Source organism: Gastrolobium bilobum, unplaced genomic scaffold (assembly GCF_033153095.1).
Source record: "Gastrolobium bilobum isolate Gb01-03AN ecotype WA unplaced genomic scaffold, APGP_CSIRO_Gbil_v1 utg4095, whole genome shotgun sequence".
Classification (NCBI taxonomy): domain Eukaryota; kingdom Viridiplantae; phylum Streptophyta; class Magnoliopsida; order Fabales; family Fabaceae; genus Gastrolobium; species Gastrolobium bilobum.
In genome coordinates, this window is record NW_026898132.1 from 211,048 (window position 1) to 229,787 (window position 18,740).

The 18,740-nt window shown below is 32.6% G+C and overlaps 3 protein-coding genes across 4 annotated transcripts; 2 read left to right on the forward strand and 1 right to left on the reverse strand.

Moving 5' to 3' along the window:
• Positions 1–1,222: 1,222 nt before the first annotated feature.
• LOC133313020 (IQ domain-containing protein IQM1-like) lies at positions 1,223–10,983 on the reverse strand. Of its 2 annotated transcripts, none has more exons than XM_061514321.1 (9): positions 10,795–10,983; positions 3,874–4,253; positions 3,626–3,740; positions 3,286–3,351; positions 3,090–3,178; positions 2,888–2,975; positions 2,272–2,502; positions 1,977–2,078; positions 1,223–1,803 (listed from the first exon to the last, which is right to left on the reverse strand). In XM_061514321.1, exons 1-9 carry the CDS (start codon positions 10,843–10,845, stop codon positions 1,438–1,440), a joined length of 1,488 nt encoding a protein of 495 aa, XP_061370305.1. In that variant the 5' UTR covers positions 10,846–10,983; the 3' UTR covers positions 1,223–1,437. The 2 variants fall into 2 exon arrangements, with proteins under 2 accessions (XP_061370305.1, XP_061370304.1); XM_061514320.1 differs by having other exon boundaries at positions 1,223–1,857.
• Positions 9,776–10,873, forward strand: LOC133313021 (uncharacterized). The gene is made up of 2 exons (XM_061514322.1): positions 9,776–9,892; positions 10,530–10,873. The coding sequence occupies exons 1-2, from the start codon at positions 9,853–9,855 to the stop codon at positions 10,778–10,780; spliced, it is 291 nt and encodes a 96-aa protein (XP_061370306.1). The 5' UTR covers positions 9,776–9,852; the 3' UTR covers positions 10,781–10,873.
• Positions 10,984–13,851: 2,868 nt separating the features above from the next.
• LOC133313048 (EPIDERMAL PATTERNING FACTOR-like protein 6) lies at positions 13,852–14,656 on the forward strand. Its single transcript, XM_061514354.1, has 3 exons — positions 13,852–13,954; positions 14,271–14,320; positions 14,429–14,656. The coding sequence occupies exons 1-3, from the start codon at positions 13,852–13,854 to the stop codon at positions 14,654–14,656; spliced, it is 381 nt and encodes a 126-aa protein (XP_061370338.1).
• The last annotated feature ends 4,084 nt before the right edge of the window (positions 14,657–18,740 follow it).

Below are 18,740 nucleotides of genomic sequence, written 5' to 3' on the forward strand. Positions count from 1 at the left end.
ACTTTGACCAAATAGGGTGTTTGACCTTTAAATGTAACAATTTGATTTTTGGTTGACATATTTTTAATTTCCCCTTGGGGGAGGGGCTAGTGAGTTTGAGTCCTGTATTCCTTCCTCCACGAAACTCTTTTTCTTTTCTTTTCAGATGAGTGTTGCAACCCCATTCACGAAATTTATACGGATGTGTTAAGTGATACAATCTCATTACTGTAAGCAATATCATCATCGTAAAACTTTAGAAGACTATAATTTTTTATTTGGGTATTCAAATTAGATATTTTTTTTATTTCACATAACTTTTTGAAATTTACACAATGACACCTCATTTGACATATTTCATCTCTTACAAACATAATTCGAATTTGTAACAATGGTACCAAAATCACAATAACATTTAAATCCAGAAGCTCCTGAGTTCTTTCCGAACCAACATATTAGCTTCAACACATGCCTTCGATTGATCCATTTTATCTATGTGAATGATGTTATTTAATTCATTTTCTTATTTTTCAACTATCCAACAATAACAAATCGCTCAGAGGCTACTAAACGCTCTTGTGATTATGAAACTATTGTTACACATTTGAACTATGTTCGTGGAAGATAAAATATGTCAAATGAATGCATCATTGCGTAGATCTTGAAAAGTTAAATGAAATAAAAAAATATCTAATTTGAATATCCGAGTAAAAAATTATGGCATTCCGAAGTTTTATAGTAACTGAACTGTATGTGGTAATGAGATAGTGTCACTTGACATATCCGTGTAAGTTCTTCAAAAATAGTCACGACTCTAACCTAAAAAAAAATGAGTTCCTTAAAAAAGAGAGTGCACGACTCAAACCCGCTTGGCCCCCACGCAACTTCGAGACCCCGTTGATAAAATATATTAACCATATACCAAATTGATACATTAAGTGTTTAAAGACCCCCTTGGGGTCAAAGAGCCGACAGAACATAGAATAGCTTGCTCTTTGTATATCCATATTATCTGTATGTGGAATATGATGCCAATTTCTTGCTAAACTGACGTAATGCCTCATCTTTACACTTAATGACTGGTCAGTGGTGGGGAATACTTCATGAGTAAGAATGAGGGAGGAAGAGTTATTGTGAGAATAAAAAAAATTAATTTTAAATATTATTTGACTTACAGGAATGGAAGATTGACCCAACTCCCAAAATACAATCGGGTAAACATGAGGAGATGGAAAAAAAAATGATTCATCAGAAGCTAAATGACCAAAAGAATTGGCCAAGAAAAAACTTAAAATGAAAAAATAAATCTTGGGTTAGATCCTTTGTATTGTGACCTTTATTCTAAGTTCTGTACTAATAGTCAAAATTAAAAGGAGTGCCTATGCCTACGCACCTTATTTACCTTAATTGCTCAAATATTGAACACATACCCTGAATAGGTATGTGATTTTGGGCAAACTAATTTGCTGGAGTAACATGTACTCTTGGGCTAGGAATTCCCATATGCACAAGCCTAGGGGACAGGTGTATCTTTGGACTAGGTCTAGGGGAGGGTATTGGTGCCCTGGCAGCAACTTTTCCAAGGTTGACTCTTGGTGATAGATTGAGTTGTTCAAGTGCCTTGACTTGGAGTTTTGCAGGGTACTCTCTCACACAACCAATCCTAGGGCCTGCTCCAGTAGTCCATTTGCTTGATAATGGTTTTTTCTCTTTAAGTTGTGAAGTTTCCACATTGGCACCAAAATGACCCACATTAAGTTGATTACAATTATTGGCAGTGGCAGAATCACTGGAACCAGCAGTAGCCACTGTGAGCTCAAGTTGCTGCTTCTCTTCAACAGGATTAGTAGGTGGGACATCATCATCAATTGCATAATTCTGCAAAAGGAAACCATGAAATTATTAAAGGTTACACGTAAGTTCAACAGGTTGATGCTTAGTGACTTCAAATCAAGACCAAATAGCCCAAGAAAAATAATGCCTTTAATGTGATTCACCTTTACATTTGTCAAGTCCACATTATTTTCCATCAAGAAGCCAATGAATTCCATAAAGTTCTTCTTTGTAGGACAGTAATGACCGCTATAGGGCCATATAGCCTGAATAAGATTTAATGAACATCAATTTGCATATAAAGGAAGTGAAAAGCTTTTCAACTTTTTTCCCTATTTTCTCTTTTGGGATGTGAGGCTTTCCTTTTATCACAAAATTGTAATTGTAATAGAAAGTAAATTCTTTTTATGTTATCATGAAAATTATCAATGGTATGTATGTATAAAACACGGATCATACATCAAGAACTCCATTTTGGGCAACCAATCTTCCAGATGCAATAGTAGCACCCCCAGCTAGAAAACTTGAGTGTTGAAACTGGCCTTTCTTCTTCTCCCCAACGTACAAAATTCTAGATGAGCTAAGAACAAAAATCCACTTAGATCCTTCAGTAGTGTGTACAAGGTCCTGGCTTTTTCTATAAATAAGCCTTCCTCCCTCCACAATTACTTCATATGCTTCCCTTTGTTTCTGCATTTGCAAGCAACAAAGTTGGACCTCTTAAAATAAAGAATATTATTGGTGGCTGCGCAATATTATATAAAGTCAAAACTATTAAAAAACATTACAAAAATTATTTGCCAAAAAATAATATTCGTAACAAACTCAAAGCATTATAGATGTAGTCTTTAGTGCCTTGGAAGTTGGAAGTGCAATGCACAGATACCAATGCCCAGTTGGTATTTTACTAATCAATGCAATTTGTACCTAAATTTAATTTAATACTCAACAAAGCTAGGCAGGTCCCTGATGCACTACTGGCACTCTAGAATTCACCAAGCATTGCATAAAAATGCATATAAGTCCCATTATATGTTATGTGGCATTGTCAATATCATGATGTGACACAACTTACGGGTCCAAGGTACTTTATGCATTGCCTCTGTAATTCGCTTTTTGGGCACTCCTCAAGATTTATTTCTTTTCCATCTCCAACATCCAACCTTCATTTCACCAATATGCAATAATAAAATTAGAAAATTAGTGATGAAAACTTTGCTTAGACATTTAATTTCTACAATAATCTATTTTATTAATTGAATAGTATATATTTTTACCAGTAGAAAAAAGGTTGTGAACTCTGGCTATGAAACCAAACAGCATAGTATAAGTGCAGGTTGTGCCCATAACGGTGACGAGGATCAATCTGCAAAAACACAAGGGAAATCTTAGCTTGGTTTAATCTACTTCCTTGTACTCTTTAAGTGAATTTAAAACTATGATACAATTCAAGATGTAGACATATTAGCTTACAGCTTCAAGCCAGTGCCTTAGAGCTAATTTCTGCGCCTTATCATCTTTGCACAAACCTTTTCCTACCTACCAACAGCCCAAAAAAAGGTATTTTGATAACAAAATCCCAAAAGAAAATTTTGCTGAAAGAGAATGATAACTTTGAATTCGTCTCTATGGTCCCAGTCATATATATAATTAGAAAAGCCAAATTATGTCCAGTCAATTATTTTCCAGGCAACTAATAGAGTTTACAGGAAACAAATATAATGGCCCAATTATTAAAGCAAACAAAAATAAAAATGATATTCAAGTCTTCATAATTCATTCAAAGATTCTAGCTTCTGGCATGAAAGGGTACCTTAGCAGCCTTCGTCCTAGCTCTTGCCCATTTTGAAATAGCTGTTTCTGATTTGACAGAATCAAAATATGATATAGAGCACCGGCTAAGAGCAGCATAATCTAAAGCCTTCCACCTTCAAGAGTTAAGAGAAAACATTAAATCAGTTATTGGGGAAAGTTTATTAAGCACTAATCACTGAATTATAATTGCTCATTAAATTCCTTAGCCATAAAAAAATATATTATAAACTTGGATAATGAACAAACCATAGCTCCTCACAAACAACTGCACAATCTGCTAAGTTTCTTCTAGTTCTGTAGCTCTTGTAAACCTTCTGCAGCTTTATTGCAGCAACATCAAGCTCGCCAATGGACTTTGGTGAAAACCAAGTTTCTGGTTTTGGAAACAAGATTGTGGGGCTTTGTTTGTTGAACAAGTCATCAACTTCCTCCTTCTTTGAACCAGAATTATCTGAAACTAGATATTTGAATGAGAATGTGGTTTGCAGCTTCAGATTTCCCACTTTCCTTCTCTTTGAGCATGTAGATTCTTCTGTGATAACCTTATCCAACTCATCAGGTTTATACAAGTCATCGAAATTTCTTCCTTTCTTGAAGCTCATTGTTCTGAAGGTGATCTCTCCTTCCTTGGGCTCATAATCGATTGGTCTTAATGTTACCATTTGCACTTCACTGCAAAAATAAGAAACAATGGGGCTTTAGAGTTTCACAAGTAATGGTGGCAATTTAAGGAGAAGATATATCCTTGTCTTCAATGACTTATTTAATGCATCAAATTGCTCCAAGAAGACTGAATAGTACATTTACATGGAAGTTGCAGAACCTTATATTATAAACATGCAATTCTCATAAGATAAAACATTCAGTACCCCAGGAAAAATAGTTCTAGAAAGAAATGAAGAAAAAAAGAAAAAGAAAAAGAAAAATCAAAGAAGACCAAGTCAAGCATTAAAAAAGCTTTAATGACATTCCGTACCTCTTCACTCTAGCATTTGAATCTTTTTTTTTTCTATCAGAATTTTTTTATAGCAACAAAAGAAAAGCATAAAAGAAATGTTGACGTCGTTAAACACGCCACAACTTAAATAAAAACACAATTATTCACCTTCAATTAAGGAGTAAAAATATATCACAATACAATCTTGTAAACTTCTAAAAGTCATTTAATGCATTTCCAACTGAAAAATGATATAGAAAATGAATAGAGGGTCACCTTAAGCTTCTTTATGATTCTCTCTATTCAAAGCTAGCACTTGAGTTTTAGTCTTTGAATTAAATGGGCACTTACCCACTCATTTTTATAAGGCACAAGTTTGGAAGACATGAAAGGAGTCGAAGTTTATTTTGGTGACCCGTTGGAATTTTGGTGCCACCAATGGAAACAGTTTGGTTTGAATAGAAAACAAGAAAATTTGTATGACCAGCAAGTCCCTCAAAATGGGTTGTTTTGAATAGAAATATTGGAATATTATGGTGTGACTTACAGAAAGTGTTGTGTGAGTACGTACGTGAAAAGTTAACACTTTTTCACGCGGAGATGTGAAAGATACAGAATCAGTCAAAAGCTTAGAAAAGGAAGTGCTCATAAAAATCATAATGGCATTTATTTCACAAACATAGAATTGGATTTTGTTTTGGTTAGCTCCGACAAGTACTCTTATAGTAGGATTTACTACTTCTATCTGTTCATTTAAGCCGAATTGTTATTTGCTTTAATATCCATAGTGTTATAACAACATAATAATTATACATGCTAATTTAAATCCAGTTTAAAATGTTATACATAAAATATCGATTAAAATGTTCAATAAAAAGACTGATTAAAATATTAAGCTTTTGATTTTTAAATAAAATGTTCACTTTTAAAACTTACCAAAAATAAAAGGCAATACATATGTATAATTGTATACACACACAAAATTCACTTTTGTTCTAAATGGATGGGCATATTGATAATTTCAAATAATAACATTAGCATTTCATAAATTTTAAATAAATTTATCGAAGTATTAATGTTACAAAAATAAATTTCAAAACATAAAAAACTAACTTTTTGATAGATATATAAAAAATTGATTTAATTTGATGCATAAACATAAAAAAATAACAAAAATCTCGAATCTGATTATAATCAGAGCAATAATAACAAAAAGACCATTTACATACTATTATTGGTTTGTATTCAATTTAACTTCGGTATCCCGTTTTAAAATATCAATTTGGCCAACAAAATATTAGAGACATAAAATTAATTTTAGAATAATTTTTTGATAATCACATAATATTAATTGTCTTAATAAATAGTGTTGTTTTACTATTTTTATGTAAAAAATTATAAGTTGAGAATAAAATTGATGTTCCAAGAATCTTTTGAAGATCAAAATGAGGACTTATACTCTCTCTTTTTTTTTTGGGTAAACAAAGCCTTATGCTTTTTGTTAAGAAACAATTTAAGCAATCAATTTCGTAATTCCCTCTTTACATTTACTATTTTGTTATTGCAAATTATTTAAGGAATAAAATTGTAAACTTAGTCTTTTCAAATTAATTATATTAAATAAAGTATTCAATATATAATTGAATATTGAAATTTATAAATTAATTCATTTAAATTTCAATAACATAATTAATATTTAAAAAATAATAATTATTTTAATATAAAAATTTTAATAATTTTTTTTAAATATTTATTATATTAAAGATTAAATAAGTAATTTTTATCTTGTGGAAAGCAAATTTTAAATAAATAATTTCATTGTTTAAATATATTTTTTTGATACAATTTTATTTAAATACTAATTATGGTATTGAAAATTAATTCAATTAAATTTCAATAGCATAATTAATATTTAAATAAAATTGTATCAAAAATAATAATATTTTTCAGTTAATAAAAATTTATATATATATATATATATATATATATATATATATATATATATATATATATGAGATATGATCCTTTGATACTGGTGTCAAATTTGATACCAAATCCTAACGGTTGATTTCCGTCAATCAACGGTTACCATTTATTGGAATCAAACTTATTAATTAACTATTAATTCTCAATAAATGATAATCGTTGATTGGTGGAGATCAACAGTTATGATTTGATGTCAAATTTTAAAGTTTGACAGCAGTATAAAATGATCATATATATATATATATATAGGAAAAAAATATTTCTACAGTTACTGCAGATAAGTTATCTGCATTTTTCCAAAACGATGTCGTTTTAATATTGAAATCTTAAAAAATTATAAATATAAAGAGTATTATAACCCTGAAATAAATTAAAATTACAAAATACCATGATTTCTGCCCCAAAATGACGTCGTATTAGACTTACTGCAGATAACTTATCTGCAGTAACTGCAGAAAAAGCGAACTCATATATATATTATCGAAGACTTGATATATTTATACAAGCTAATAAGTATAAATCAAACATTTTGATTTTTAAATATAGGAGAAGTTAAGTCTAGAGTATAGCCTATATTAGGTTAATAAGTCATACGAGACTCAAAATATTTTACTTAGGCCTTACTTATTTAAATCATAGTCTAATCTGACCTAGCCAAACTCAGTTCAGATCATTTACACTGCTAATTCAAAATTGTCTCAGCGATGCTTACACATGGAGGGGGGATAATTAAAAGATGGAAAAGAAGTTAAATAGTACATTAAGAGAGTTTGAATTTGTGCACTATTTTTTTTTTTTAATTTTGAGTGACGAAATTATGGTTATTTGGTTTTCAAGTGTGTTTTCATCTCAATAAAGTTGAATTTAGATTCTCTGAATTTTCTCTATAATGTTTTTTTTAAGGTGAATCAGACTATCTTTGTGTTGTTCTTAGTTTTAAATCAATTATATAGTAAATTAGATGGCACGTGAAAGAAAAACGCAAAAGCTTACTTGTACTAGGGATGAATATATAAAGACTAAGAAAATCAAACATAGAGATATATATATATATATATATATATATATATATATATATATATATATATATATATATATATATATAAATAAATGTGACAATAAAATCCAAATAGCCATGAAGCGTCAAACAAGTGTTTCCTTGGACCAACGCAAGCTGCTACACATCATTTTCATATTTCAATTTCAAACATAGCGTTTTTGGGATGTGATTTAGTCGAAGTTCATGCAATTGAAAACTTGATCGTTTTTCTTTATTTTCAGTTTTCCCCTTGTAGAACTGAGCTTTCAACGCGGTTCATCTTCATATATATGGTCATCACGAACTGTTCTGTGTGTCCCGAACAACTTTTCTTAGCTTTAAGTTATAACTTTCTTTAATTTCTCGTACAAAACGTTCAACTACGTGACTCGATCCGACCTTGACTCAGTTTCATACGCACCGTCCCATTTTTCTATCGAGCCCTGTCGTGAATTATCAGTTTCACTTTGAGCATGCACAATTTTGTGTGGTCCACGTTGTGCACTGCCACCTACATATATGTTACCTAAAATGAGTAATGAAACTTACATAACAAGTACTCACATAATCATGATTATAACTGCATAAGTAGCCCTGCCCTTTAAAGATTAGGTGAGGCTAGAGATGTAAATGGATCATTTGGCCTAATAGGAACCTACGACTCAGCTTATTATATATAGTTAAATAGAACATGTTTGAGCTTAAAAAAAAAACTATTAAAAAGTATGTCATGAGCTTTTTTTTTTACATGCCGGGTTTATAAGCCTGCAAGTTGGCTTATATTATATTTTGAATAAAATAAATATATTATTATTTTAATTATTTGAATAATAAAGTAATATTTTTTTAATTATTGAATGTCTAATAGGTTTAAACAAGCTAACTGACCTTGATCGAGATTTTTATTTTTTAAATATAGATTAGACAACACTTATAATTTGGACCTACACAGATCAACAGACCAGGTTTAACTTAAAATATTTTACACAAGCCTGATTTATTTAACCCAAAGTCTAACCTAACCTAGCCCAACCTATTTATAATCCTAAGTGAGGCAGTATGAACTCATATAAATGATACATAATATTATACTTTTAGCACTATATTAAAATATCTCACACTACCAATAAAACCTTGCAGAGTTGGTATGAATCTCTTGAACATGCTAACCAGAGTTCGATTCTGATCATATATATGTATAGAAAATTTTTTATTGGGAGGGACTATATATACCTACTTCATATTCACCGTTGGGCGTAGCAAATGATTCGGCAATAACATTACTTCATTCAAAGTGATCACTGTACATAGGTCAATTCTAAAGTCTAATATTAATTTGATTGCAATGATGTACATGTTAGTATAGACTTAGAGAAGCTTCTTCTAATAAAAAATAGTATACAAGCTCTGAATTAATGAAAGAATCTTTTTATCAAATTCCAACAATTGAGAAAATTCTAAATTGCTATATATTTGTTGTATGAGAAAAATGTTTGTCCTTCTAAATGACATAATTTATGTTATTTCATTCTCACAAAGAAGTGAGACTCACATCTTTATATTTTTTTATCACTCTCTCTCCTCTTTTATTTATTTCTTTCTCTAATTTAAAATAATATATTTTATATCTTTTAAAATGATACACATTTTTCTCTTGTTATATTATGTGTGAAAAGCCAAGAACATTTGCCTTGTGTACACATTAAACAAATTTGTTGGACTAACACAAGAAGAACACCGCACAATGAGCAAACCTAACCATGTCAACATGTGATGTGATATTGGGTGTGCAAGAGTACAAGGGCTTGGTCGTTTTGGGCCCAAAATGGAACCGAGTAACCGACTACAATTCTTCAAGTCATGAAGTACCAATGTTGCCCCTAGTTGTATAGTGCATTTGAAAAATTGTAAAAAAATTAATAATTAATAATTATATTGAAATATATACACATATTATAAATTTTGAAATTTATTTTAGTTAATAATTTTAATTGGGAGAATTGATTGATACCTATAACTTCTTTATTTTACCATCTTTTAAAACCATTTTATTATGATTGAATCAAAAGTAGATTAATGAATTTCACTCGATATCATTTTATAATTGTTAATTTAATTTTGATTAAATGATAATTAAAATAATTATAAGATAAAATAATTAATAACGAAGAAACAGCGAAACAGGTACATGGTTTTAGGAAGATGGGAAAGTACATCATCGTTTTTTTATAGCCTCAACTAGAGCGTGTCTTAAGTCACTTCAATGGCGGAAATGGAACCCAAGCCAAAAGACTCGATTTCAGGTATCATCATCCAAAAACTCTCATCTTTTTGTATTTTTCGTTTACAATATTATTGTACTTGGTGCTGTTATGGAGCTTGGTTTTTCATCTGTTGGCATTTCTGATTTTGATGACCTTCGTTTCAAAAGATAGCATTTTGATCTGTTAAAAGTTCTTATTGAAATTGATTACAATACGTTAATACCCTTTGAGTTCTAGAGTTAGAACATGCGGTGGTTTCAACTATGATGAAGAGAGAGAGAGAGAGAGAGAGAGAGAGAGAGAGAGAGAGAGAGAACTGTGAGAATAGAGAAAAATGCAAACTTTCTTATAACAGCCACTTAACAGAAGAATCCATTTATGGCTCTCTCTCTTTTTTTATTATTTTAAATTCTAATTAGTTTATTCTGCTTCCCCATTGCTGAAAGTTCTTTTCTTTTTGGTTGTGGACTTGTGGGGAAGTTGTGGAGTTTATTTGATTTCTTATGTATCTTATCTTAGGTATTACTAGAACATGGTGTGTGTAATTTTTGGTTCATATTTCTTGAGATATATGTGGACCAATTCTTGTACATTCCAAGCATATGTGATATGACAATTGATGTATTTATTTTTTCAAATTTTGGTTTGAACCCCTTTGTATTTTGCTTTTTAAAAGAAAATGATGTCAAATCTCCAAACATTTTTGAGCGAGCTAAGGAGGAGATTGAGGCAGTTTTTCATCATGACAAATCGCCTCACCATCACAAAGAAACTCATGGGAGAAGTGATGACATTGATGAGGAAACTTCAGTTGAAGAAGTCAAAGCGCCCAGTGTGTTTGCACGGGTGAAGGAGGAGATTGAAGCTGTAGTTGAGGCCATTCATCCCAAGAAAGAATCTGGCACTCAAGACTCGCCATCAAAATGATGGGTGGGATGTACCTTTATTTTGTAACAAAGACTGTGAAGACTTGTCTCAATGGTGTTAAGCATCAAAACTACTATGTTTGTTTTGTCAACTTAATTTTTCTTTTGTTGTTGTTTCCTTTAGATATGAAAAGGAAATTATTCTTTTTTTTATTAAATTGGTTATTTGAATGCTGAATCCTTTTTCTTTTTAGGAAAAAAAAAATCGCCATTGGCTAATTCTATCTGTTGACGTTGTATTTTCCTATTGCCAATTTACATCTTTGCTGATCGAAATCTAAATCTTACCAAGAATGATAAAGCTGATTTTACTGGAAAATTCACTTTACATTATAATTTCAATCCAAAAGTACCTTTGGGCATTAAAAAAGGTTTGCCTGACTTATGGTTTTGTATTCAAGATGGGTATCATTGATGGAGCAGTGGCATTTTGATGCCATAAGTTGGGTTCTTAGTGGCTCTAGTTATTGGTCGGTGCTAGGAAGGTTGGTACGGGTTGTTATGTATTTCATTCAAGAATATATTAGGCTGATAGGTTCTCCATTCTTCTGCTGTTCCCTCATTATCTGGTAAGATTACTTATATGTTTATGCACATCCATCAATAAAATATGTTAGTAACAATAATTTATTTGATGAAAAATCAAGGCAATACTGACAAGAACTAATTTCCACGTCAAATGATATGAAAGTGAATATCTGCAATATCTTTTCCTGCTTTCTTTAGTACTTACATCTTTTGCCATTCTCAATTCTAAGCAATGCTCTAATGGAGCACAAGAGCAAAGAAGCTTTATAGTTTATACATAAGCGGTGCCAGAAACTAGAAAAATTGCACCTAAGCATAGTTTATCGGTCTTGCAGACTCAACCTATTTACAAGGCTGCATTGATGATTTCCTTTCCCATTTAACGTCACCGGAATAGCCAAACATTCATGCACAAGATCCAAGCCATAATACTTACTATCTTTATTCTACCTCATTTTTTTTTCTTAACTCCTTTTTCAGTAGCCCTAAACCCTATGTAATTTACTAGGGGCCTTTTCTGTCACTTTCTTGGCAACTGTCTGTAGCTTAGTAGGTAGATAACATCAGCTTCCTTGACCATATAGCACATCAACTTACGAAAGAAACTTTTACTCAAATCACACAACTGCCCTATAACTATACTTAATAATTCCCAGATAATAGTGTATACCCACCTTGCAGAAAAGGGTATATATAGGTGTATTTGTTGTTTAGCAGTGCCTTCCTCTGATTGGCCTTTAACGTGATTGATTGATGACCTACTCATGTCATTTTGACTAACCTTTATATAATATCACCGTGCTTTTATCTATTGTCTATCTCATTGAAATGCTTATCATCACACAAACTGGACTGGCCGCATTCAATTACAGTACACGAATGTTTACTTTATAATAATGCCTACTAAGCTTAGCAGAAACAATAGGTTGTGTTTGATAGGAGGTTTCTTCAAATATAGCTAGATATCTGATATTGGAATTTTGTGTTATCTATGTTTGGTATGGTAGAGGATATCAAATTTTTTTGCTAGCTAACCTATTTCCCCAGCCATTGAAAATTGTGTGTAAAATTGGTCAAAATGGATGGTGCTCAAATCCCACTTTCAAAGTGGTATATCACATGTCTAGATAAGTGAATTTTTTTTGACATAATAGCTTCCAAAAATAACCTCTTTGTAACTCTGCTGAATGTAAGTTAACTGGTTGGACTGTTAAGAAATATTGGACGTGACAAGAACAACAGTGTAACTCTGGAGGTGGAAGGAGTTGATTTGATGAGCAATGAGAGAGTTTTGAAGGAGAAAGGGGAGAAGAATTTAATAAAGTATTTTAATAAAGGGTTATTTTCGTTATTTCAATCATTTTTCTCATCAATATTCTATCATCAACCAAACATAGACTTTATAAATCTTACCTAATTTGTCCGGTAAATTTTTTTCTAATCAAACAACTTTTTTTACATTTTCCTACCAAACTCACTTTCCAACCATTTCTCTATCAATTACATTTTTCTAGTATTCAAAAAATTTCTCATCGAACAAATATCCGTAAGAGAAATAATAGTAAATGACTACCTCACCTATGGTGAACCGAATCCTGCGTGTTTAATAATGCCTTGTTAGCTGCTCTTTCATCAAAGGTCTATTTTTTTTTGAAAATTTTTGAACCATAATAAATAATGTAACCGGAATATGCTTTTCATTAACTTTTGAAAATATCCAGCAACCAAATTCAATGCCATGTTCTCCAACAACCAGCCCTTAGAAAGTTGAGAATAGTAACTTATTCAATTAAGTAACTCATTAAATGTTTTTTCCTGCAGAACTGAATGTCTCAGACGCTTTCCACAATATATAACTGGCACTCTGTCGTTGATTTCTTTCTTCCCTATAAATGGCAATGAAAGCATCAGGAAAAGGGAAAGGGTGTGTATGTGTGTAGTCTATGCATCAAAGTTTTTATTGAAAAAAAAAAAAAAATCTGAAATATCAGATAATTATAAGGGTCTTGCAGGTGCTGCAGACAATCAGACCCAAAAAGGGTGCTGTTATTCTGAATTTGTGGACCACAATATATAGTACTACTACTTTAGATTGATTTGAGAGAGAAAGCTTTGGCTTGTATTAAAAGGTAAGTTATCCAAGGTCAGAGGCAGAAAGACAGTGGAAAAAAGACTAGTCTTTGGAATTCCTAGTGTGTTGTCAAATGAAGGTGAAACTTGTTAAGGTTTTCAACTGTGTGACAAGTAACCAAAATCACTTGTTTGTGAATCAAAATCTCTCGGCCAATGCAAAGGTTTTAAAGAGTAACCTTAGAATGTTTGGAGGTCCTGGTCTGCTTTTTGGGATTTGCAGCTGCAAGCTCCTTTGGTAGCCTTTTATCCCCTTCATATATTCCAGCAATCATGCCTAGCCACTTATTGTGAGTGTATCAAAATCTGCACCTCTCTCACAAATATTATCATCAACAACAAACATCACCATAAACGTTACCACCAAACAACAGAAATCACCACGATAATCATTTGGGCTTTTGAAGAAAGAAAATGAAGGGAAAATTCTTCTGCTTTCTGCTAGCTTTGCAAATATTGAGTTGGGTTTCTACAGCAAGGAGGCCATTTCTTCCAGCTGATGGCATTTCACACCCAGGTTAGTTACCAAACACCATTTTGAAGATTGGCTTCTTTCTATTACAGCTAAACCCAGAATTTTTCTCCCAATCATGAGTTTGTAATACCTCAGCTTCAACTTAGTAATTGGCAGTGACATTCTTAAAAGATTTTTCAAACATTTGTTGCAAGAAAAATGACATTTATAATGCTTGCCCGTGTTTGCCCTCAAACCTTTCTACCACACTGGACATTTTTCTAACATTTTTCTTAGACTCTTGATCATCTCATTTTGCTCTAGATTGTAGGCTTTATTCTTTCTCTCCTATGTTGACTCTTCTCACTCTTCTTTTCAGCTCGAGAAGAGGCTCTACAGTCTTCACCACACACTAAAGAATCAAAAAAGGTATGTCTTATCCCTATCTATATGTTTGGAGCTGGCTTGGTCTCTTTGGTGTCCTAGTGACTAACATATTGTTGCACTGTGTGTGTTTTTTCAATCTATGTTTTAAAGGGTTTGATTGGCACAGAAGGTATGTCAGAGACAAGGCAGGAAGCATATGATAGAGGAGTCAGCAAAATAGGGTCAAGTCCACCAAGCTGTGAGCACAAGTGCTATGGTTGTGTGCCATGTGAAGCCATCCAAGTCCCCAGCACTAGCAGCCATTTGGGCATCCAGTATGCCAATTATGAGCCCGAGAGCTGGAAATGCAAGTGTGGTCCCTCCTTCTATAGCCCATGAACATTGTTCATATCCATTGGTTTTTATTGATCTGATGTATTCCTATCAAGTTCATATTTAATATTTCTTGATAATTTGTACTCGCCTCATATTCAAAGAATTTTCGTAAATCATCATTATGATTACAACAAGTGGCTATTAGATAAACCTATAAGGCTAATCTCAAAAGAATGTGCTTCAACCATCTGAACACATACTTAAACACATACTTATAAACTATTAGCACTTATATACCAAAAAAAAAAAATCATTTCAAATTGTTAAGAAAGTGAGTTACCTTCACTTTATCATAAAATGTAGGAAAGAAATTCCTTTGTTTATTATTACATGGTTATGATCCCGTTGGTCAAGTGTTACTTAATGAGTTAAAGCACAAATTAATTGGCTTTTTGAGAATTGTACCCAGTCAAGGGTCTCCACAGTTAGGTAAGATTTTGTTCCAGATTAAATAAAACAATCCAGAGCATCCAACCAATGTCTCGGTCTCTAATGAGTCATCTTTGGCCATTTTGGGCTGCTTTAGGCATAGTTCAATATTCACTCTGTCAAATTCGTTAAGATTTCTACTGTTTTTGTTCACTCACACAGGCCATTTTGGTAAAGAGACAAAGTCTATGGAAGCTTAGCGCCTTGATTCCATTCTGTTCTGAATACAAAGGATGGTCCTGATATGCTATTGTCTCCAAGTTTATAGCCAAGAGTCCAAGACAACTGCCACCTAAACCTACGCACCACAACCGAAACTGAAACTTATCAAGCCAATAGGCTAGCCCTCTACATTAAGAAGCAAGTAATTGTAATACCTGCAGAATGAGGTGACAAGATATTGCATACATATTTGGTTATATGTCTGAGTTAGTTCCTTAAAACAAGTCCCAAATCCAAACAATCAAAGGCAAAATGTAAAAAGGCCTTTCAATTCCAAAGCGATATAACCAATAGATGTTTTAACAATTCACCTGTTATTAGGATGTGAAAGTTCGAAATGGCTTTGAAGGCCGATGCATGCGAGAGGGAAAAACAAAATTTTTCTTTGCGAAATATACATGCACATCAAGATCATGCTTTAGGAAAACCTTGTTCGTGAAATCACCAGATGATCAAGGCCGGTCTGAAGGGTTTAGACCCTCTAACGTTGATCCACACCACCCACCCGTCTAGGTGCAAGAACTCCTTCTTGTGAAGCCACCGGATGATCACCACAAAGAGGCTTGCTAGGCGCTCTATGTGTGAAGATGGAGGCTAGGTGAAAGTGTTTGAAAAAGTGAAGCTCTCAATGTGAAAGCTTCACAAGTGGCGCAGGAGAGAGGAGAGAATAGGCTAGGTTTTCAGAAAAATCCTTGGAGGAACAACTACCACATAGGTGCATAAGAGGAGAGTATTTAAAATAAAATACCAATCAAATTTTTCTCCTAAAAATCTGATCATTAGGCACCAGATTGGAGAAAGAGAAGTAGAGCTGTTTTATTTCAAAAATTGCTAACAGTCTCCTAGAATATTCTCTTGAGAATTAGTTCAAAAACCTATTTAAAATTCTGATCAGAAATCTTCATAAGATCAGCTATATGGTGCGCCCCATATAGCCCAAAAAGGTGACCAGATACATATGAGTAGTTGCATTCAAATTTGAATCAACTCACTCAGATTTTCTCTCAACTGACTGAATCTTCTAGAGCTGATTTTGATGAGCAAATCTTGCTCACCAACAACCCAAATCAGCGCCATATATGGCCTTGGATCTTGTCCAAAAGATTCTCTCATGATACTAGTGATTTGTTCCAACAAGATCTCATCTTATACTTTTGTTATGAAACAACCTTTCATAGGCAATTCAAATTCAAATATTTGAATTCAAACATTCAAATATTCAAATTCAAATGTTCAAACATTCAAATTCAAAATTCAAATTTTCAAATTTCAAATTTCAAATTTCAAAATTCGAATTCAAAATCCAAATTTCAAAATTCAAATTCAAAATTCGAATTTCGAAATTCAAATTCAAATTTCAAAATTCAAATTTCGAATTCCAAAATTCAAAATTTAAATGTTTGATAATTAATTTAACTAATTAAATTAATTAGTAATGTCTTGGACTATCCAAGCCCATTACAATGAACCATGCGCCCTCCACCCCTTTAGGTGGAGTTCCAAACAACTTCTTGGGCTAATAACTATTATTAGGCCCAATACCTTTAATGCTAGAGCATCTAGACAATTAGGTGTTTGTGTGTGACCCATTAGGTCTAACTTAGCCACTGACATAAATGGGCTTGGGCCCAATAAGCCCACAACTCATCTAATGACAACACAGAGCACTAGCAATGCTTTGTTGCCCCAGAACTAGTTAGATTAATGATTTGATCATCATATTAAACATATTTGGTTGCCGTACATATTTCCTTTCGTCTCGGTTACCTTCCCATAAAACCTAGGGTAAGGAAGCGTATCAACCCCTGCGGTTTAGGGTGAGCTTTATTCGAAATAGGGAATCTTCAATTTACAGACTCTAAAGGCAGATCATCTCATGATCTCTTTTACTATGCATAGATTCCCGAGTCCCTGTAAATGTCATCCCGATTTCTTCGGTTTACAGATAACCTAATCTCTCACAGAGATTTGACGAATTCCTTCAGCTTATCACTCTAGCCCTGTGTTCTTTCAGGACAAGCCCAACAGTATACCTATGAGTCTCCATGTTTCAGGCAGACGAGGTGCACAATCAAAGCATGTCTTCTAGAACACAGTCTAGGTAATAACTTCTGGTCTTAGGAAAGACATACCCAAATATAAAGAGAATACTCTAATGATACTCTCTGTGAGAGTTCCTCATAGAGTCTCTTTGTGGATCCGTTCAGTGCGAGCTATACCCTTATAGGTCCACCCACGACTTTAGCTAAGACATCTCCATATGTAGCACATGAGGTCTATACCTTGTATCCATATACAAATAGATAAGTCGTGCTAGTCTTACCCGAGATTACTGACCCCATTCTCAGTATCTCTAGACTAGGAACATAAAATTAGGAATAAACATCCGGTATTCTTGAATCCTCATGATTGTGATCTCATCACAGATACTCAAGAGTTATTCCACGGGGTTTATCAAGTTATTCATAATATATTAATATTAATATCGAGACATAATTATGAAACAAGATAAAGAGTGCTTTTATTTATTTGCGACAATATTAAAAAGGTATACATCTTGTCTTATTTAATCATAAGATTGTCTCTAGGACACCCAAATACTAACAGGATGAGGAAAAAAATTGTTATGTTATAGGAGAATTCTTTCTCCCACTAGTAATACATTAAAATGTGTGCAACAACTTTTTTTTGTTTTTATTTTTTAATGAGATGCGAGACTCATCACATTTTGTATCTATCTATAATAGGAGAAAGAATTTTTCTACAACATGAAAAAAAGAGAAACTCTATTAAGATATGCGTTAGAACCCCTCAAAATCCGGTCTCCTAGGGACATCATTATAAGCAGTATATATTTTGTAGCTAAGTACTCCTCCATTTTTAATATTATAAGAATCGCTCAACCATGGTCACAACGAACTCAGACAAAAACTTGGGCAAACCTCCACAAGCCTCGGAACAAATGAACCTCAGTTTATGTCCACTTTTGTGTGTATCAATAATGCTATTACACAATCTAAATTCCTAATTGTCCAAAATATGTTCCGTACTCAAGTAATACTTCAGTATATTTTTTATTACTTTTTTTTATAAGTGACTTTTTATATTTTACTCACTCATTTATGTTCATCTAGTCTTACCTTTTCCTAATTTTGGTAAAAGAGAATATGCTTATATAGTACCAAAGATATGCATCTAAATTTCATACAAACATGCAGAAGATATTCCACGTAAACATCTAGATTTCCCTCTCTCAAGGCTGGGTTACACACACACACACACAAAAACAATCAGCTATGTCTTGATTGGTGTAAGTGGGCTCACTTAGATTCAAGGGGTGTTTAGATTAGGATTTTAAAAGACCTTTTTTAAGATAATTTTTTTTTACAGATTTTAAAAAATTATTTAGGATGGGAGGGATTTAAAAAAAAAAAAA